Consider the following 21,461-nt stretch of genomic DNA (forward strand, 5'->3'; position numbering starts at 1 on the left):
GTAAGTGCTAGAACATTGGTACCTGTGCCTCTAGTCTTGCTGCTCTCACGCAGTAATGCACTTGCTTTTTTATACTGTCATATGAAGGAGGTTTGGAAAATATTATTCATTTTCCATTCCCCAGGTCAATATTGCCTGCTGCTTTCCAGAGGTGTGCTATGGACTGTGCCACTCCAGACCTACAGCTAGTCACAGAGCCCCTCTGTTCAGTGTGAATGCAAAACCTTCTGAGATGCAGCACTGGAACTCTGCAGAACAGACAAAAGATTTTCCTGAGGTCAGTAGGTGGTAGAAATTTCTGTCTATATACTGAGCCTGAAAAGTTGTGATTGGGGTTGTCTTTCTTTTTTCTTTTTTTTTCCTGTAATTTACAGCGGAGAAAGTAAAAGCAATGAATACAATTAGTGCTGGAGGCTGATGTCCTGTGTGGCAGGGCAGTGTATAGGAACTGTATAACACTATTTAGCAGTAGTACTAGCAACCTGATTTTGAGGACCCAAGCGGTACGAAACAAGAACTTGCTTGTCACCATGCAATCATTTAAAAGCATTCGTAAGAACAAAGCTGTTCCTTGGGAATGCAGAACACTCCCTCTTCCCTCAGACACTTGCCAAATTAATGAACTTAAGAAATCTCACACGTTTTATATGAAAGGTTGATTCCACATAAAAGCTATTAAATGTAAGAGCTTCTTGCAGAATGTGTTTTCATCTTGTTCTTTTTCTGAACAGTTTGCGTTTGTAGGCTATTTGCCACTCTCTCTAATTAGAGAGTAGGAACACTCACAACGAAAGCATATGGAAGCCAAGCAGCCAGTGGCACCAGGTCTGGTGACCTGATGATTCCTGCTGGGTTGGTTTTGTTAGGCTGAGGGGCTGGGCACCTGGTAGAGGCATTGGTGCTGAGAGGAGTCAGCTGAGTTTTGCGTTGCACATCCAGCCTAAAGACTGTAAGAGGGGTGAGTATTAGAGGCGAGTTCAACAGGTGGAAAATTTGTCAACGAGGCATTTTTTTTGTAAGGATGAAACAGACAAATGAAATCCCATGAAAACTTGGGTTTGGTCTCATTGCCCTTCCACAGACTTCTCTCATTCGTGATTGTTTCCACTAATCTTGGATTATGTTGTGGTTTTTTGTATTGTAACGACTAATGTTGAAATGCTTTCCTAGTTTTGGGGAGGTTAAAGGGAACGGTTGACAGCCCATTCAATGTAAGCCTGACTCTAGGACTCCTCAGACAGATGTGTGTGGGAACAAGAGCAGTATGTAGCAGAGGTTTACTCTGTAGCAGATTACAGAGCTTAGAGGTTGGAAGTAGTTTAAAGTTGGAGGGCGTTCTGAACGTTTAGGATAATTTAGTTACTCAGTAGATGTTAGTGCTTGAGGATAAGATAGATAACTCTTAAAAGTGCTTTGCTCTGAGCCTTTCCAGTGTTTCTTTCAAGCAGTCTAAAACACTTGACAAAACAGAAGTGATAATGAAATGCTGAGCCCCTAACAAAAACTTAAGTGAAAATAAAATTATAAGAGACTAATGGAGGTGGGGCATGGGGAGAGAGAGAATAGGGAGAAAACTCACAAAGCGTTTTAGTTAACTCTTGATGCAGCATCACTTTTAGAATATTGCTGGTGGATTGTCCTGGAAGTCATTTTATTCACATAAGCCTTTTTACTTTATAGGTGCAGAAGACAACAAATCTTTACTGACTGACCAAATGCTTTATTACAAAATCTATCTGGATCTTTACATAACATTATATGTTTATTTACATTCACAAACTAAAACAGCTTACTTGCAAAAAAAAATATATGTACATATATATTTTTTTCATCTATTTAAAAAATATTAGAAAAATCTCTGTGCAAAGTTAGTAAAAACATTAACTTAAAAATGCTATCCTTACAAAGTGCTTCTAAGCTGCAAAATCTGGGACGTTACAACCTAGGCTTGAAAATACTGTTCAGAATTTAATGTCAAAAGCAAAATGCGAAGTGTAACAAATGCAGTGAGACATGACACCCCTCCTTAGTTAACCAGTACTGGGGCTAGGACATTGTTCTGCTTGCATAAAACATTAACGCTTGCTAAATATACCTTGTAGGCACGCAGTCACAGTTTTGAATAGAATATGCTGCTATGGACATGTTTATATAGTGAACAGAGAGCATGTATGCCCTGATAAACACAGTGTCAGACACACTGTTTCTGTTCAACAAAGTAATGTCCCGGTTTTAGAAAAAAAATTGCCTCAGAGCTTGTTCAGCAGCCCTCGTCTGAGATTAATAAGTCAGTTGACAGCATTTGGCATCTTGCTGCCTTAATCTTCCTCCGAGTGTACATATGTCGAACCACCTCCTCCAATAATTGGATTGAGACACCTGGTATGTCTGTGTGGGAAATTGTGTGTAAGGGGACTGATATACAGCAGTGAGAACCATTAGAAACAGTGGGTTGAGATGATCGCCTTCAGCTCTTAAAGTTGTGCAGGCTTCACATGTTCAAAAACTCATCCGGCTTCCTCCTTGCTGCTAGCATGACTCATTTTCATCAATCTCTATGGGGCTTTTGCCTTGGGAAGGAGACAAGGAAGGGAAAATGCCTTTCTCGGGTATGGGTTGCAGAGATGGCAGGCAACTTTCTTGTAAGATTGGCACTTTAGCCAAGTGTAAGTGAGTCTCGAAATAATCCATGGCCTCCCCTTCTTGAATCTCTGCTAAAATCTGGTAGTCTCCAAAACAAATGATGCACTTCCATGGCAGATCAATTTTGTTTAAGTAACCCAGTTCTGTTTGGTCTACCATCAACTTTGTTTTCTTGCTCATGTTCTTTATCTCAAAACAAAATTCTGAGCTGTTAAGTTTTCTGTAGAACTGCAGTGAAAACTGGATCCTAGAAACACGAGTATCCACTAAGTTATAATGGCAGACGTTAGAATCACGGCCAAACTTGGCCATTTCATCTGCCCTGACCTGTTCTCGCTTACAGAAATTCAAGCAACGAAACATCATCTTGTCTTGTTGGCAGGGATGGTAAAACGTCATGTGGAGGCATGTTGCTGTTTCTTCAGTTTCATCTTCTTCAAAAGAGGTCATGGTGAAATGAGTCCTCAAAAACACAAGGAAAGGTAAAGTTACAGCATTAAATCTCTGCAGAACCAAGTAAATTGTCTATTATTTAGTGGCTGTATGTATTTTCTAGTGAATAGGCTGACAACAAACCTAAGTGAAGCACCGAACAAAGAGTGGGAGTTGAGCACGCCCTACCCATGATAACCATCATTTCCTGCCACTTGACTTGATGGGGGCCAAGTGGCAGACTGCTCTATGCTAGCCCCTTCCCAACAGTTCATCTCCTGTCTGCTGCCATGGATCTGTAATGTGTCAGAACTCTGAAGACCACACATAACTGTTAATGCCTACAACCAGTTCATCATGAGGACCTCACAGGTGGGTTTATCTCTGAAAAAATAGATGGCACTTAACAGTGACAGTAAGACTGGCTCTGTGGGCTTACAGAGGAGTGATAGTAGCACAACCTGTGTCTCTGCACACTACTTTACAGTGTATGCCTTTGTCTAGATATCAGCCAACTTGTACACATGCCATCTGACAGTAAGCACTGATATTTCAAATGTGAACACTATTATAATAGTAGTATTTTTTCTCTCTCTAAAGAGAGTTCGCCTCTTTTATGAAACCAAATACAATGGTTAGAAATGATTTCATGTGGCAGTTTGTAAAATGAATGCAAAAGCTGGAATATCAGAGTCCCAGGAGAAGAATTGTCACCTATTCTGGGAATTTCTCTGTACCCTGCTAGAAAGTCCCAGCTCTCTGCAGAAGTATGTCTGCAAAAAAGACATTGAGGCCCTGGAGTGGGTTCAAAGAAGGGCAACAAAGCTGGTGAGGAGTCTGGAGCAAAGGCCTTGTGAGGAGTGGCTGAAGGAGCTGGGAATGTTCAGTCTGGAGAAGAGGAGGCTCAGAGGAAACCTTATTGCTCTCTACAACTGTCTGAAGGGAGGTTGTAGTGAGCTGGGGGTCGGCCTCTTCTCATGTAACTAGCAGAATTAGAGGGAATGGCTTCAAGCTACGCCAGGGGAGATTTAGGTTGGATATTAGGAGTTAGTACTTTTCTGAAAGAGTGGTCAGTGGTGGAGTCGCCGACCCTGGAGGTGTTCAAGGAACAGTTGGATTTTATGTTGAGGGACATGGTTTAGTGAGGGTATTGGTAATAGGTGGTTGGTTGGACTGGATGATCTTTTAGGTCTTTTCCAACCTTGGTGATTCTGTGAGAAGTACTAAACTAGGTGCCAAAACAAGAAAGCAAGCTTTATCAGGGTGTTTTTTTGTTTGTTTGGTTTTTTTTTGGAAAAGCTTTTGAAATGCAGCACAGAGTTACTTATGAACTATATTCTGTTTAAAAATCTGAGTAATAGCAGCACATCCTAATATAAATCTGTGAAGCATTTCAGGAACCATTGCAGTCTGGTCCTTTGTAAGTGCAAGCCCAGTATTTTCCTGCACTGGAACTTAGTCTGAAGAAGGAAAAGATTATGTACTTAAAGTGGGAACCTAAGAATGAGCTCTGTTGCTAGCCAGAGAAGTGTTATTAAACAGCATTATTTGTAAGCTGCCATTTAACTGCAAATATAAAGTGCATATGCTTTGTGTTTCTCCTAGATCAGCTGTCTTACCAGCTCTGTTCTCTGAATCATGCTGGATGAATCCTTACAGTGTAAGCCGTTGTTTTATGGGTAGCTGAATCATCGCTGTTTATTCTGACTTCTTGTTTGTAAGGCTATATTATACCACTGTAAATAAGTTCCAAGCACAATACATGGTTTATCAGTATGCCTATCTACTGGAATCCCTTCCTTCCCTGACCTTTAGCACACCAACAGCAGCAGTTGTGACACAGGAATATAGCTACCACAGCTTGCTTAGCTAAGTAGGCTACAGAAGTGCTTCTGCCAAGCATAGATATTTAGAGAAATATAAAACTTCAAGCAGATCTCAAAGCTCACTTGAAAACTAACTTGAGCATACGATCCGTGCTTTTGAAGAAAGTATAAAGACTCTCTGGTGGCAGAGAGTCTTTGTTATTCCTTTGTCATCTGTGAGATATGTTTCCATGGCATCTGCATCCATCCCTTGTTCCAGCAGTATGCTTCAGCCCCAAAGCACAGCTCTGTGTGAAGGAGAGTGAACTTTTGCTTTCTGTGCACTTTTCTGCCTTTGTCACTGTTTCGCTCCAGTAAGAGGATGTGAGATGTTACACAAGGTCAGCTTTGGCTCAAGGGAAGGCTAAAGGCTTTGGGGAAACCACATCATTTCACTGAGTTCACAAGTCAGTCTACAGAAACTCAGTTCTCTGTCTTAAGTTCTGGGTTGAGTTTGGTGCCAAATTACTGCTAAATGAGTTTATTAGATTGTATGGCACAGCAGAAAGATTTTTAAGAATATTATCCAGAGGAGGAAACTGACCATAGTTAAAAGCAAAGATTTTTCCTGCAACTGTAAGGTAGCCCTCTGTAATGCTGTTGTCTGTACCTTCAATTGAGTCAGTCAAGATTTTACCTCCTTCCTTTCTTACAGCATCATCTCTTTCAGTGTACACCACTATCCCCGTTTTAAGAGACAGAAGAGTGACGCTTAGAGTTAAGAACAAGGTTGCCTAACTTGAGAAATCATAGCACTCCACCTTGAGTGTTTTAACTGGTTGTTCAATGGTGATAGCTTTACCGTCAAGCTGGAGTTCAGGGCACACTGCCTGTTTGCTTCCGTAGACACAAACATAAATTTTTCAGCCTGAATACAAAGAAAAAAGGTACATCCACTTTGTTTTTTTGCCTTTTGTTTTAAATAACCACCAACATCAGGGTGCTGTGGAAGGCTTTCAAGGATGATACCTAAACATGGCTACCCTTTCTGCCTCCAGGAATGCAGGCTGCAATCACTCCCAGCAGCGAGGGACAAGGCAGGAGGCCAGCAATCAGCAAGTTGCTTTTCAGCCTCTAATCATTACTGGACAGGTTTGTCCTGTGTGGTTGGTATCTTAGGTGCCTAACACAGACAATAGTCCATTATCACCAAATTAACATTTTGCACAGGTGAGTACAAAGAGCAACCATCTCCAGGCAGGTGTACCTCTCGTAACTTTGGGGTGCTCAGTATCTACAGCCTTAGCCTTGTTAAAATGATATTTGCTGTTTTTACAAGAGAACATACTGGAAGTGCTGCTCACTCTCAGTCCTGCACGTGCACAGAGTGCCTATGGGGCAGCACAGATCCTGCTCAGCCTTCCAGCCACCAGACACAGCTATTGTAGGATTGGCACATCCCAAACTTTAGATGCAATGCAGCCACCTATTCCACAAGACACTGAAGGAAACCCAAGCTGAATCTATCTCCTAATGCATCTGCAGAGCTGCATGACAGCAGTTACAGGTGGAAGCCACGCTGGCTTCATTAATTCCCTCTGGAGCAGGAGGGACACTCCACTTTCTCTGCTGCTCGAAGCTGTGACCCCTCCAGGCCTGCAGGACCACAGCGACCTCTGGACCTGCAGAACAGGGGCAGGGAAGGAGAGGCCTGGGGTGGAACTGCTCTGCACACAAGTACTTGGGTTGTTTTTTTCCAAAAAGCATAGGGAGTTCAGCTTTGTCTGTGGTCATCTACTCAAACCAGCTCAAACCAGCAGTCGTGCTGCTAACCAGGTCTACATGCTCCAGGGCTTGTGGGTTTGACTTTTTTGAAGAATTCAAGTAGTTTCAGTTTTATGCCCCTCCCCTTCAAGTTAACAGCATATAGTAACTACAAAGCATGTTTTTGACAGAACTGGTAACATTTTAAAATTAAGCATTTACAAGTATTTGGTTATTTTCTTGTGCTTTAAGCAATGCCGCTAAGAAAGACAGCACTCACTGCTCCTGGGCTGCTGAGCCTGGCTGAGCTGAAAATACCTGTTTGCTAGAAGTGCGTGGCAGTGCTGCTGACTGACAGGAATAGCGAGCCCTTCACTCCCTCCCTTCCTGTTTTCCCTACTAAGCAAGGTTACTCCCACATCCAGAACAGGGGGCAGCACCCATAGCAGAAGGGTTTGAGCTGTTCTTAGCCCCGTGCAGTTCCATATCCCTCTTACCTGCAAAGTGCTGTAGCCCAAAGGTGTTGTGCTCCGCTGAGTACCAAGGCCAGGTGGGATGAGGCTGTGGGCAGCCTGATCTGGCAGGTGGCAGCTCTGCCTGTGGCAGGAGTTGGAATTGGGTGATCTTTAAAATCCTCTCCAACCTAAGCCATTCTATGGTTCTCTGATAAGTACGATGAGCTTCAGCTCAAATAAACTGTTTCAAGTGCAGTTTCTTTTATTTACCTGATAATCAGGTAAAGCACCTACAGCTTGATAAGTTATTTAGCAACAGCCCTCCCACTATGGCATTTATCTGCACCCAGTGTCTCTGCTGCGTGTGCCCTGCTATCATTCAGCTGGCTTTGAGAGCAGAGAAGCAGAGGTCCCCCCACCACTGACTTACCGAGTGCTGGGCTGCAGCAGGCTGGCTGTACACACTGTGGCTCACTGCCGTCTGGAAAGCCTGGAGTTGTGCAATGCTGCATGTGCTGCTTCTTGTAACCTCTGCCAGCCCCTCATTTCCGCATACAGCCTGTTTACAAGAGCATGGCACAGTGAGAGCTTTCCTGGTGAGGTTATTTTACTGTGTGGAGATATTGAGGTAAGTCCATGCTCTTCCTGCTAATTTTTGCCTAGAAGTTGTTAACTATATCTTTCCTGGTAGTTTATGAACTTAATACTGTGCTACATGACTTCATTTAGATTCTGGCTGGGACTGGATTTTCTGCTCCTCTCTTCTCTAAGCTTTGCACTGGCTGAAATGCTGCCAGCTTTAGCAAGATGATCTCAGCCTTCCCCTATGAGTGAAAAATCCCCGGCACTTTCTGCAAAAATAGCTACTTGGTTTACCAGAGTTTATTGCTGTGTTAACTTTTTTCCCTGTCCAATTGAAATTTCTTTAGTTAAAAGCAAAACTGCAAGTAATTGTGCTGCCAGGCAGCGTGGTGTGGTGGGACCAAGGCCAGCCCTGCTCTTTGTGGTGCCCATGCAACTGACTTCTCCTTTGGGTCTTTTCAGAACCTGTGCAGCTTTCCCCAAGAATGCTTTCCTTTCTGGAGGATGAACATGAGGTTTGACCGCACAGCCAGTCCCTGGATTGCAAGGATGATTTTGAATGTAGAAGTGGGTGGGGCTGTTCTCTTCTCACAAGGCAGCCTGCATTTCCAACACTCTGTTCATTGCCTTTCCATTCATAAGGGAATAGGACTTCTTGAAAAGCCCTGCTCGTTACGTTAAGTGCAATGGTTTCTGCTTGTATACGACCAGCATGGCTTCTCTGTGTTGCTTCCGGTTAGGAACCTTAGCTGCCTCGGCTAATTACGTGTAATGACTAACTACAGGAGGCTGTAGTACAGAGGAGCATTGGGATTGGTTGGTGTGGTGTTCTTCTATAACTTTGATCTGATCCCTGAGGTTTCAAGTAACTCCACATCCCAAACAAGCAAATCAGGAAAAAATAGTAGGAACTCTTAAATTGCTTTTAGTCATTATCAATTTGAGAGAAACAGAGTTACTGAAAGCAAATACATCTCCTATTTTCATAGACTCATAGAATCAGAATCATTAAGGTCAGAAAACACCTCTCAAATTATTTCATCCACCTACTACCAGAATTTCCCTACTAAACCATGTCCCTCAGTGCCATATTTTCATGGTACTTGAATATCTCCAGGGCTGGTGACTCCACCACATCCCTGGGCAGCCAGTGCTAGTGCCCAACCACTCTTTCTGAGATGGAATTTTAAGGCAATTCATGTTTGTCTTTGTGGGTTGGTGAGTGAAAGGACTCCATTTGGCTACGTGTTCCTACTAGTTCTTCCTGAGTGACTAAACAGGAAACCTTCCTTCCCAACAAGCTTTGAGAAACTTTAGCAGAGCATACCAATGTGGGGGATTGTTTCTTTCCTTTGGTTGCCCTGGCAAACTGTGCAGGTGGCATGGCTGTTCATGATGGCCCTGTGGTGCAGGTAGGGGGAACGTGTGCGCGTACGTAACAGTGTTGGGGGGGATAAAATCCTCGCGGTGCCCAGCACAGGGCTGCAGGGGGGTCGGTAGGTGGCAATGTTCGACCAGCCACCGGGAAATGGCGTTTTCGTGTTGCTCGAGCTGTCGGGGCACCTGAAGTTAACGGTAGTAATTTCAGCGATAGCTTCCAGCAGTTCGTTTGGGAAAGGCGTAACAGAACAAGTAACAACCTGCAGCGGGGTTCTGCAATTAATTGTTGTGACTTTACAGCAGCAGAGTGTCTCCTGTTCAAAGAGAAGAGAAAAAGTTTCTCAAAGGCTTATTTATTTGTGAGCTCCTTATTCCAAGTATAAAGCAGGGCATTCAGGTGGAGCTCACAGTGAGACCAGACGTGCGCTAGAAAGAGTGGCTTTCACTGACACTCCCGATACCATCTCCAAGAACCACAACGTGGTGAGAAGGTATTCCAGAGGGAAAAGGGAGTGCAGTTCCCTCTGTATTTTATTTACTATGTTGCTCCTTTACTTGGGAAAAAAAAGGACTCTGTCATTTCCCATCTCGTTTGATCTGAATAAAGCCCCAGTGAGGAATTCCATTTCAAGGGGACTGGATGGGCTTCACTTACACTACTCCCCCAGTTTTGTCATCTTCTTCCTCTTCTTGCACCATAGTTTGTCCTTGATCCTTCTGCCAAGCATATCTTGTTCTAACCCTTCTAGCCTCTCCTTTACCTCAATTCTCGTCCATCCTCCTGCCCCTCTCGCTGTCTGTGAAGATGTTCTTTATGCCTTGGAACCCCTTCTTCTTAGCAGATGTGTCTCCAGTTTGTGCCGCTATGAGATGGACGCTACTGTAACTCCAGATTTTATGGGACAAGAAGAAGGCAACACCATAGAGCAGGTGTTCGCTTCTTGCTCAAAATTAAATCTGTAATCCCTAATGTGGAAGAAAAAATTGTTAGCTCTTTCACTTTTTTTTTTTTTTTTTTAAGTTGGAACAAAAGCTAGATACTTAAGCATGTTGGAGCATCACATTTTTCAGATTAGCGTCTTAATGCATTTCAGTAGAATTAGAAATGAAAAATCATTTGCGTAACAGAAGCGTGCTGGGGATGAGTATTCTCTCCACAGCTGCTGAGTGTAACTGTGCTCATTCCTCATAGATCTTGAATAAAAGAGTCCCCTACATTTTCTTAAAATAGTTAGAAAGAATTGGGATTTTTTTTTTTGTTTGTGAGCTCTACCACAGTTCTTTGTTTGCCAATAATTGGGATTCTGGCTTTCAAATTATTATTTTTTTTTTGTGGTCATTTCCTTTCTTCTGTACCTGGAAGACTCTCTACCTTCAACCTTTAATGGTTGAAGTTTTGATCCCTGTATAAGGATCTACACTTACAAGTCACTGCACTTTCAGCTGGCATATACATCTTCTCATACTTATGTGCGTCCACATGACTTTATGGAATCTTGTTCAGACTAAGAAGGTAAAATGCATGCTATACAGCATTTCCTTCTGTAGTTGTTCCTGGAAGTTTACAATCTGTGTGTGATTCTGATATTTTCTTAGCTGCAGATAACCCCTCCTTAGGTACCATGTAGACCCTCATCACGACAGCTGTTTTTGACCTTGTCAAATTTTCAAGCTAAATGTGGTCAGTCCTTAAAAAGGCTTACTGAAGAGGCGTCTATGCTGCTGTAGGTAATGCAGCACACAACATGACACTCTGGCTTACCTTTGTGCATTAGGGAGCATGCCAGGAAGGGGAAGCCCATCTTTCATATCAAATCTCGCACCGACGAGCTAAACAAGAGAAGACTTGGTGCACTATAACCATCAGGTAACAAATTCTTCATAATCCCACTGACCAACCCTGACCATTAAGAGACCTTATTCACTGTAAGAACTGAAATAATAGTTCATATTTCTTACAAAAATTTCAGCCAATGAAGGTATGTTCTTTCTTGATTATAGCCCTTGCATTTCAGCCTGATATTCTCTTCTCTTTCCTCTTCTAAATTAGAACTAAACTGTGGAAACTGCCTAAAGCTGGGCTTTCTCAAAGTGACCAGACATCAGCTCTCATCAAAGATATTGCAATACATTTTGTGTAGTGGCAAGTATTTTAAACACTCTATTGGGAATTGATAAGATTCTAACAGTGATAAAAGGTATTTTTCTGCAGTAAATAATCTGTTTTCATTTGTGCTGAAGCAAATCCGTCGGTACGTAAAAACCGTGACAATTGAGTTAGACTCCAGTGAAGTGATTTCGCTGAAAGCAGAAGCTTTGGGACTTCCTCCCAAATGCCACCTATGTATTCCTCTGCGTTCACAACAGGAGTGCTGTGGTGTTGTGTCCTGGGTATACAGTGACACTTCTAAATTTGTTGGATGACAACATTTTGGATGAAATACTATTTTCATAGCAAGGAATTTACATGTTACCTTCACTGGGGCTGAGGTTTAACCACAGAGACTGGATCTACTCACTCTATCTGGCTGCATGCTGTTTCAGTGGAGATGATAGGCACTGTGCACAATGCAGACTAAATGTAACCATCCTTTCCAGATTTCTTTAAAAGCAGTGATTTAATATATAAAGTTATTTTGAAGAGTTAAAGATAAGCATTAAAATAAACTGGCTTTTGCTGATATATAACAGGAGTAGTAGTTCAGTGTTTCCTGTTTTTCCTTTGAATTTGTGTAGATGTTAAAGATTCCATATTCTGGACTGTGTGGCAAGAAAGATACTATTCTGTTATCGCGCTTTATAGCATTTAAGGGCACCCAATTGTAAGAAATGCAGCCTGTCTTGAAGGTGTATGATGCCTTTATTTTTCTTTAAAGATATGCACGATCCTGTCCAGAACTGCTCTGCCTATGATGTCTTTGTGTTGTGGAGTTCACTGGCACAATGCAACACTACCCATTTTCCTTTGATGTCAGCTGTAATTATAGTTTCTGGTCAATCAGTGTGGCATTGTCATTGCTCCATCATCTTCCATCTCCTTCCCATTCTGGGTTATATTGGCAGTCTTTAAAGAGTGAGCCACGGTAACCTTCTGTATTTCAGAAACCAGTCTGTGAGACAGAGCATCCCTGTGAGCTGTCCTGTGGTGTTTAGGAGATAGGTATTTGTATTACCTCAGGCATATATGCTCCAGTCACAAATTGTCACTAGAAGGTGGGGAAGGCAGCCTTGTACCTCTTTCCTCACTCGGGACTAGGGCAACATTGCCCCTTACAGAAAATCTCAGTGTAAAATAGAATTTTACAGCACAAGGAGCGTTGGTTTAGGGGTTTGTGTATAGTCTCACAAGGGAACGTTGTTCAATAGGCTTCAAAGTGATTCAGTCATGGCACAACGGTGGTTGTGGCCACATGTAATATACCCTGTAGCTCTTTAAAGAGGATTAGCCTTAGATCAGGGACAGCATTCATTGCTGGATTTCATGTAAAGTAGAGTATGCTAATGAAATGGTAATGTCTACAGCAAACATTGCATAATATTGTAAACCCTCAAAATTGAGCATTGTGTCATGATATCTCTGCTGGAAGTCAAACTTTTATATTCCGTTTGTTGCTTGGAGAAAAAACTGAAGCTTTTAGTATCATCACAATCTCTCCATAGAGAAGAAATATCTGGTTTGCAGTCTTACAAATGAAGTTTAAAACAAACTTTTGAATGTAACTTTTCAAACATTGATGAATGCTTTATAACAATGTCCTTGCTCTCCAGCAGGGAGAAAACCCACTGCATCTTAAAATGGCTTCATTTGGGTTTTCTATAACAAGCATGATCATGGTTCAATACTGCATCCCTACCCTGCCTGCCATTCTGTTGCTCTAGACAGTACGTTTGGGCTTAAATGTGTGTCAGCATCAGTCTTACAGAGATACAATATTTCTGAGACATTTCATCTTTTAAAGGCAGTTTCTGTCTGTACATTAGCTTCCACTGGCAGTCCAGTAGTCTTGATGTGATTCTCCTCCAGTTTTATGCTAGTTTTTTGAATTTGTGAAGATTTATGTGGTATATATATTTAAAAAGCTCCAAAACTTCAAGGGAACCAAAAATTCAAACTGTCAGTCTTGAGTTGGAAGGGATTTTATTTGTAGAAGGTCTTGAATACCTCTGAGAAATCCATTCTTTGGTGATCACTGGACCTCTTCTGTAAGCCTCTGTTGAGTTTTGTGTGTTGAGGAATCCGCTGTTATTGCATTAATGCACTGTACGATGTTTATTATGCATGGATTTATCTTCATCTTTGATGCTGTGCATGTGTATGCTTCCTAGGACATGTGGCATCCCTGTAGGTGATTGTGACCTGGGCTTTGACCCCAAAGCAGCACATTTGAAAATGTGCCCCATATAAAACACAGTGATAGACTTCAGGTACCCCAACAGGCCATTTTGCTTCTGTGATGACTTGAAGTGCCTCCTCCCCATGTTCTGGGGATTGGAGTCTGAACCCAAAAAAGCCTTTGGGAAGAAGATGCTTCTGACTCCCTTTCCAAAATATCGGTTTTCCTTGCTTAATAGTTTTCACCTGGCACAACTCCATAGTTTAGGATTTTGTTGCTTTAAGATTTTTTTTTAAATGGTGATGGTTTGTTTTATTTAACTATTTCTTATTTTGGTGTTTGGAAGGTTCTTTCTCTATAGACATAGAGGGGTGGTGATACATATTCATGAAAGAGAAGTCCTCCTGGCCCTCGCTCACACTGACAAAGACTCGGCTGTTTCACACGGCAAGCTGTGCAGAATTGTGTGGGGCCTGCCTGACCAGATTAGAGCAAACAGCAAGCTTATTCCTCTTGTCGTTAGGCCTTGCCTGCCTAACAATTTCCCCAATTGTCATTTTGACAAGGCTGTCATTAGATGATGGCTTCTTTTGGCCATTTTCAGATAAAGATAATTTCCTTAACTTCCATTTTATTTGACAACAAGTAGTTTGTGAGGGAAAGGAAGTGCTTCAGTGGTTTATGGATTAAGGGTTTGTCACTTCAAAGGCATCTTTGATCTAAAAATATGTGCTGTACCAAATTCATTATGTCTTTTTTTTTTTTTTTTTTTGGGACTTTATAATTTATTGATCTGCCCCTCAATTATTCCCTTTTTTGGCATCCCCTAGTAGCACGCAGCAGAGCAGAGATGAGGGGAAACAGCCCAAATGGCACCTCTGGGAAGTCACCATTAGGATAAAACAACAGGTGCTTTGCATGGGCACCACGCTCCAACCCCACAGTCCTGCCTGCCCAGTGCCCACACTGTTGGGTGTCAGACCTGGTTATCAGCTGGGACAAGGGAGACTGTGTGCGGTAGGGAGAGGATTCAGGCCTGGCTACGTCACAGAGGCACCTGGCAGAGGTGGCTCTGACATCAGGGCAGGCCTGTGCCAGCAGGGTTCATGCCTGGGTGCAGCTGTTGCTGTGGGGGACTGGGGTTTAATGAGAGGGTACGGGGCTGGGGATGGGCTCCTTAATGCTCAGCTTGGCTGTGGGAGGCACTGAGTGCACTTTGGACCCATCTCTGTGTTTAGTGTGGATAGAACTCTGTTGTCCTATCCATGTAAATCCATCACTGCAGCCCATTACTTTAGTCTCACAGGCTCAGCCAAGGCTGGGATTTATCCCGTATCCATATTAATATCCTTTCTAATTACCTCAGTGCTTTCTGTTGTGCTGCCTTGCATTGCACCCGGTCAGATAACTGTCCCCTTGCTGCTGGAGGCTGTTCTTGATCCCATTTCTAAACAGAAGCACTTCTGCTCAGCACTGACTGGGGTAGCTGTGCAGAGGCTGCCTTTTTTTTTTTCCCTTTTGCCTGCTAATTGGCTGAGACCACCAGAATTTGGAGGACACAGATGTCACTGATAGTTTGCCTAGGGAGCACATTCATGCCCATCTGTTGCAGTCTAGAAGGCTGTTCATATATCCACAAGGCCTTCATTTAATTCTTGTCAGAAAGTAATGTAAATCCAGTTTACCTCAGAGGTCACAGCCAAGATTTATGCCAATGAGCCCCCTGCAATTTACACACACTGTAGTTGTATAGGATGAAAAGAAAGCCTTTCATGTTGGTGCATATTAACAAGAAAGCTTGCCTTAGGAGAGGCTCTTTGATTGAGGTTCTTCCTTATTTTAATACAGCCAATGTCGGTTGGTATATGCAGCTTTATTGAAAGAAAACATCTCATCTTTAAGCCAGAGAAGTAAAATAAATAAATAAATCCACTAGCAAATGAATTTTGCTGTTGTTTGGTCATCATCTTGTCTCTCTCATGTGGCAGAGCCTCCGTGTACTGGCAAGCAAGGTAAACGCTCTAGGAAAGCACAAATGTGTGTATATTGAAGCAGGGAACCAGATTTTCTTTCCATAGAGGATAATATTAAGTCAGTTGGTGAAACTTTTGCTATGAGACTAAATCATTTTAAGCAAGTTTTCCTTTTCTGCTTTTTCTTCTTCCTCAAGTCACCAAATCTGATAACAAAGCTAAGCCTGTTATTTGGGGCACAGGTAATGGGAAGGGTTGCAGAAAATATCTGCACAAATCCATGGGGTGGGGAGCTGGGGGTGCCCTGAACATGTGTGCTCACTACTATGTGCTGAGGGTAAAATAAATGTTCAGGTTCTCTCTTATTGACAGAAACTGATAGTTGCTTGGAAAGGCTGGCATAGAAAATATCGCACAAGGATGGATCAGGGTGTGCAAATGGGTTTCAGAGTTGGTACCCCTATTAAGATGCTCTTTTCATGTGCATTAGTTCTATGCCAAGGGGTGCTACTGGTAAAGCAAGCTATGGCAGACGCACAAATCTCAGCTAGACCGCCTCACTGCAGGTACAGAGCATGTGGGCTTTCTTCTTAGCAGCCTGACCAGTGGGTTTTGCTTTTGGTCCACGCTTTCAAATGTCACAGGCATAATGATCAGGATCACTGGCAATGTATCATAATGACTGGAGTGGTTTGGGATTAGGAGGGAGGAGAGCAAGGCAAGGCCACCATCTAAATTAAAACAGAACTCGTACTCTAAGTTCCAGTGTAGCACTTAAAATAATTAAAATGTTTATTTGAAAGTCAAAACAGCCTCAGTCATAAATAACTACCCTGTCCTCAACTGATTGTGTTGAGTCCCAACAGAGCACTCTGGGAATAAGGTTGATTTGCTCCCTGTTGGGATTAATCCATAAATGTAGCCTCTGCGTGGAACTCATCAGGTCTTTGCTTCCTCTTCATTAGTCTCCCTGGAATTGGAGGGTAGCCTGAGTAAGATGGAAATTAGGATAATGTATTTTCAGAGAGAAAAGCTCTGATGATCTCTAATTTGTGTTTCAGGACAATAATGCCATGGAAAATTTCCTAAATAATTTTGTCTGAGAAACAAATGGTTGTTATGCTTGCTGCATTCAGTGCATCAATTGCATCTTCTCTTTACTTGAGCCTCTGAAGTTAATTGTAATTTTACACTGGCCCAACTAACTCCCGGACTGCCTTCTGTCCACAGTATAACTTAAAAAATTTCTTTCTCTTGACAGACCTTTTGGTCTTCTAGCCCAAGGGCTCCGAAGTGTCACAGTATGGCCCACTTCTTATTGAAGAGATCATTTCTCTGTGGCCCACTCAGACCTTCCCTCCCTTCTCCCCTCCTTCCCTCTTGTTCTGAGTCCTAGCTCCCATTAGAGGCATCTGCAGCAACATGCTTCCCCTCTCCCTGAGATCTTTGTACTTTCGGTCATCATACTTGATGCAAGAAGTTACTGAAACCCAAGCTCTAACCTGAAATGGTGCAGATGTTTATTTCCATCATTTCTGCTTTGAACTGCATTGATTGCCCAAATCTTCACTGTAATATAAAATGGTCTTTATTACATGTTTTGAAAGTGGCAGCCAAAGTAGTGTAGGTGTGTCTAGGTGTTCTGTAGTAGTGGGTGGTGTGTCTTTAGAAAGCATTTTTCTGTAGACAACTGTGGAGTCATTTTTGGACCTACTTTCAGTTTTCAGCACAACTTCTTAAAGTGCTGCTTGTTGAAATGTATCAGCAGTGACAGAAAGCCAACTAGTGACTGTCCTAGGGCTCACCAGAACTGTGCTGGTTCTGCTGCTCAGCTCCACTCTCAGGTCCTGCATTTGCCACGTGCTGCCTGCAGGGTTTTCATTTCTCAGCTGCCGCACAGAGCTGCAGCTGTTACTAAACACAGCTTACAGCGTGCATCTGTGCAAAGGATGCTGCTGAAGTTTAAAGCTCTCTGGTGCATTTTCATCTGATTTTATGACACAAGTCATTGCCCCCAGTAACGGGTCTCAAAAGGCTCTCTTGCTTCTGAGTGTACCGTGCAGTTTATTGCACTGGTCTGTGTGGTTCCACCACATTGTTGTTCTTGCTGCCGTAAATCGCTATTTATTACACTAAGTGCCCTCGCTGTTTATTTAGTTCTTTGAAAAAACATACTTGAAGAAAAACCTCTCTCTTGCCGCCTTGCCTATATCCCTGTTACGGATCCAGCAGTTTCCCGGTGAGTTAAATCCCTGCAATCCCAGCAAGCCACGTGCTGCACTTCTACACTAATTTAAGCTTCCCCACTAAGCCCCCTCTGCTCTTTGTGCAGCTCGCACGCCATGCGGCTCACAAAGCCACGGGACTCTCAGCGTCACAGCACAGCCCCACACGCTCGCCCAGGTTGCAGCCCTGTAAGGCTGCCTGTAAGGCTGGAGCGGGGCTGTCGCTGCAACACAGACACGTTGGAGGGTGTCTGCAAGCTTGGATGCTTTTAGTACTGTGGTTTGTTGGTTTTTTTTTTTCTGTGAAGTGTCTCAGCTTCAGCACGTTGTCGTACACCATCTGGTTATGGACATATTCCTGCTAGGGCTGTGACATACTCCTGCACACTGTTAGCAGCCTCCTGCCTGCCTGGCTGTGGGTCTGAGCTGCATCTGCACCACAGCTTCTGGAGAGGGCTTCCTCGGGGACGGGACTTGGGAGAAATCAATTACACAAAGGAGTGGAGCCAGGGCCAGATGGCAGGAACGCTCCATCCAAACCTGGGAGGCACTCGTGGGACAGCCGTGGCCGCGCAGGGCTGTGTAATCAGATGAATCAATTAGCAGATGTCGGCATGGAGAGCAGAGCGAGCAACGCTAGCATAGGTGTGTGACAGCGATCATGGCAAAGGCGGACGCTTTTCTTTTCCCTAATGGGTATCCAGCAACAAGTCTGGCTTTTCTAGACCCAGAAGGGTGGGAGGAGAGTGCTTGGCTTGCTCCACGCGCATGCCTGGCTGTTGTCACCAAGCTCAGACATCCTTACATCGCAGGGCTGCCGCTCTGCTAGAGCACCATGCTGCAGCTGTCTCCAACCATGCCTCTGGCTGCTTCTCGCTCTGTGTCCATGCCTGCCAGCTGGATTCCTCAGCTAAGATGGGAGAAAAGCCCTAGGAAGGGCCCACAGCCATACAGCTGTGTGCTGCCACCACAGCTCTCAGCTAACCTTGCCCTGTGCTTGTGTGCTGCCTCCATGCCCACAGGTGGCCTGTTTTCAGAAAATACCTCTCTCAGGAAGGCACGTACAATACAGAAGTAGTTGGAGAAAAAGCAAGGCGTAACTTGGGGAGAGCAAAGAAGGGAAGGGCTGATAGCAGAAATCCCACCTCTGTGTTTTGTTGAGGGATGGGAACTGAAGCCTTTAATCTGTTTTAAGTACCCTCACCTGAATGCTATATCTTATTAGATTGCTTTTTCTGATGGGTTATTTTTCAGTCACTTTCTTGGCCAGCTGAGAGTCACAAATGCAGTGGTGGAACCTGTGCCGCTCCTCAGAGCACTTTCCCATTGCTTGAGCCATTGTTCACATAGCAGATACTCCACAAATACTGCTGCTCTTGGCACTGCATCCTGCCCCAACCTCCTCTCTGTGTCCCCCTTTAATTTCTTCTCTTCCTGCCATCCATCTGCAGTGCTAGCACAGCCCTGCTGCCTGGCCCCTGCCTTGGGCTCCATGCCGATGAATGCCAGCCCCACCTCACTCCACCTGCCTCCCTCTGCTTCTGCATGAGCTCACTGCTTCTGATCTCCAGGCCACCTGGTGCTGCCAGTTGGGATCCAGCCACCCCAAGCTGCAGCAGAGGAGAATTTCAGCTGATGAGATACAGAGCCAGCTGTGCCTGGCTGCGTGCAGTTCTGCTTTCCCCTTCCTGAAGCCTACAGCTTCACCAACTTCAGAAATATTTTCATAGGCTGTTTCCAACCACATCACTTTGAATTATGGGAGGAGTTCATTAAGCAAGAGAACGATCAGATTTGTTTTGTTGCACAGGAAAGAATGGAAGACATATTTCCACACATTTCATTTCAGATGGCTGAGGCAGAAAGCTTTTCCTTCTGCTCCACCACTGGCAACGCTGTAAGCACCCATCGGGCAGGCTTCTGCTCCTAGGGCTCCCCCAGCGCTCACTGGTGCTGCTGGAAGGGGTTTCAGCCATCTTCCTGCTCTGTTCAGCAGGTCCCTCTGCCTCAAAGGAGCCCTCTCTGCTGGAGAAGCCAAGACGGAGCGGTGGCCATGAACACCCACGGCGCAGTGGCCGCACTGCTGCAGGACTGTGAGCGCTCGTTGGCCACACTGCTGTCAGCCAAGGCAGACATCCACGAGGAAGAGGAGCAGGAATACCAGCGGCACCAAGGTGAGGCCCCAGGGACAGCAGGGCGGGCAGCCGCTCCTTAGCCATGCCCTATTTTTCTGCTCCTGGCAGATGAGAGCCAAGAGACGACTGGATTTCAGGGCAGTGAATGGGACGTGGGCTGCGGGTAGGCAGGGGAAAGCAGCCCACTTTGTTGTGGTGAATTGCTGTCAGTTCTAATTTTAGGCTTCAGTAAACATGAGGCTGTAAGGAACAGTTTAGTTGGGGAAGAACAATGCCCGAAAGTTTGCTGATGCACATAAATTTCAGTTATTAAAAAAAAAAAAAAAAGAAAGAAAGAAAAAAAAAAGAAAAAAAGAAAAAGGATGCAACTTCTGAATAAGGGCACATATTTCCTCTCCTTTCAGTGGGGCTGGGGGAGGGCCCTCTCTGTTTGTCAGCTTCTCCTGATATATTAAAGAGCTCATTGCCTGAATCTTTATCTCGTAAAATGCATGTGACCTCTGTAAGTGGTGTCCAAAGAAAAAACTTGCAGTATCCCTCTTGAAAGGAAAGCCCATGTCAGCTAATGGCTGGAATGAATAACCAGGAAGGGAAGCAGTAGTTAGGGAGGGCACTAGGAGAGGAGCTCTTCACTTGTTTCAGTGCTAGCATTGTGGGCTAGAAACATGTATTTCAGTGCTGTGGTAGTATGGGAGGTTTTAAAAAATGACTTACTAATTCTGGTGGAAATGCAGCTGATACTAATCACTGACAGGCTCAGTTCAGCTTTCTCCAGAGTCAGACTTCCAGAGAGCTCCACAACGTAACTTCCACAGTTTTTTTGCTCACCAATGAAGAGCCATGTTTGCATTGCTGGGCATGTGAGGGTCACACCTGTTCTGTGCAGAGCAGAGAGGTTACATACTGCTGTCTGCCGTACCAAAAAATAACTTCAGTGTGTACAGGGCAATGCAGTAAAGGACAAAATTGATATTTCTGGGGGAAACAGTACAGGCATCAGCAAAAAATTGCAAAACTTGAATTTTATGCAGGTTCTATGTTGTATTACACATCTGCTGTACCATCCCTTTTCCAGTTTAAACCCAATAATGTTTGGTGTTGCTTGCATGACCGGCTTGACCATCACGTCAATGTGATCTTTAAAACCCTTTGTTTGCCCAGAGTGCGGGGCTGCTTCAAATATGTTTCTGCGCACGCCTTGTTCTCGCTGGGAGGTCAGCCGCCCTTTCTGAAGCACCTCTGCCTGTCTGTGCTGGAGGGTGGCATGTAGATTTCTGCCAGGGATGCTGGAAGATTCTTCTCTTTTTGTTTTCAACAAAAGGCTACTTTGTTTTCTCGTCACAAATTCTTTAAAGCTTGATTATCTCTCCTCAGAATAGGCTCTTGAACTCCTAATCAGGTAGAGCTTTTTCCCTTCACCCTCCTCATCCCTTCTCTCCTATTACTGCAGCAGACAAGAAATAATCAGTTTAGTTCCAGCTAAGGTAAATCAGCGCCTTTATAACTGCTAGATTAGCTTCAGCCCTTCAGGTGAGCTGCTGGAGGAAATCGGCAATCAGAGCCTGCAAGGATCTCCCATCCTCCCCAGGACCTGTGCCTACAGGGCTCAGACCCATTTGCCCATTCTGGAAGGGAAAACTCATGGCCCTGTGGCTTCCATGGCCCTCAGAACCCTCTCTGCTGGCACTCTTGTTCTGGCACCTGTATTTCAGTTCATGGCTACAGGATTTTTC

The 21,461-nt window shown here is 44.0% G+C and overlaps 2 protein-coding genes across 5 annotated transcripts in view; one reads left to right on the top strand and one right to left on the bottom strand.

Moving 5' to 3' along the window:
• Positions 1-1,519: 1,519 nt before the first annotated feature.
• Positions 1,520-7,738, bottom strand: TIFA (TRAF interacting protein with forkhead associated domain). Of its 2 annotated transcripts, XM_052682414.1 has the most exons (3): positions 7,530-7,738; positions 7,142-7,241; positions 1,520-3,106 (listed from the first exon to the last, which is right to left on the bottom strand). In XM_052682414.1, the coding sequence occupies exons 1-3, from the start codon at positions 7,609-7,611 to the stop codon at positions 2,530-2,532; spliced, it is 759 nt and encodes a 252-aa protein (XP_052538374.1). In that variant the 5' UTR covers positions 7,612-7,738; the 3' UTR covers positions 1,520-2,529. The 2 variants fall into 2 exon arrangements, with proteins under 2 accessions (XP_052538374.1, XP_052538375.1); XM_052682415.1 differs by lacking the exon at positions 7,142-7,241 and having other exon boundaries at positions 1,521-3,106; positions 7,530-7,611.
• ALPK1 (alpha kinase 1) overlaps positions 7,637-21,461 on the top strand; it is a 38,167-nt gene continuing 24,342 nt past the window's right edge. The window contains exons 1-2 of one of the 3 annotated variants that reach the window (XM_052682411.1): positions 7,637-7,727; positions 19,587-19,767. In XM_052682411.1, coding sequence (XP_052538371.1) covers positions 19,647-19,767 — 121 coding nt within the window. In that variant the 5' untranslated portion in view covers positions 7,637-7,727; positions 19,587-19,646. The remainder of the gene's footprint in view (positions 7,728-19,586; positions 19,768-21,461) is intronic. The other 2 variants (XM_052682410.1, XM_052682412.1) reach the window with 2 other exon arrangements.

Source organism: Tympanuchus pallidicinctus, unplaced genomic scaffold (assembly GCF_026119805.1).
Source record: "Tympanuchus pallidicinctus isolate F22 unplaced genomic scaffold, pur_lepc_1.0 scaffold2, whole genome shotgun sequence".
NCBI classification, from domain to species: domain Eukaryota; kingdom Metazoa; phylum Chordata; class Aves; order Galliformes; family Phasianidae; genus Tympanuchus; species Tympanuchus pallidicinctus.

What these genes read in the sequence shown, in the direction of transcription:
- TIFA (XM_052682414.1), bottom strand. Translation starts at nt 7,611, where the DNA reads ATGCAGCATTGCACAACTCCAGGCTTTCCAGACGGCAGTGAGCCACAG. An exon ending in CTGCTGCAGCCCAGCACTCG is followed by an intron (nt 7,242 to 7,529) that starts GTAAGTCAGTGG and finishes CTCCTGCCACAG; the next exon opens with GCAGAGCTGCCACCTGCCAG. An exon ending in TGGGCTACAGCACTTTGCAG is followed by an intron (nt 3,107 to 7,141) that starts GTAAGAGGGATA and finishes TGTGTTTTTGAG; the next exon opens with GACTCATTTCACCATGACCT.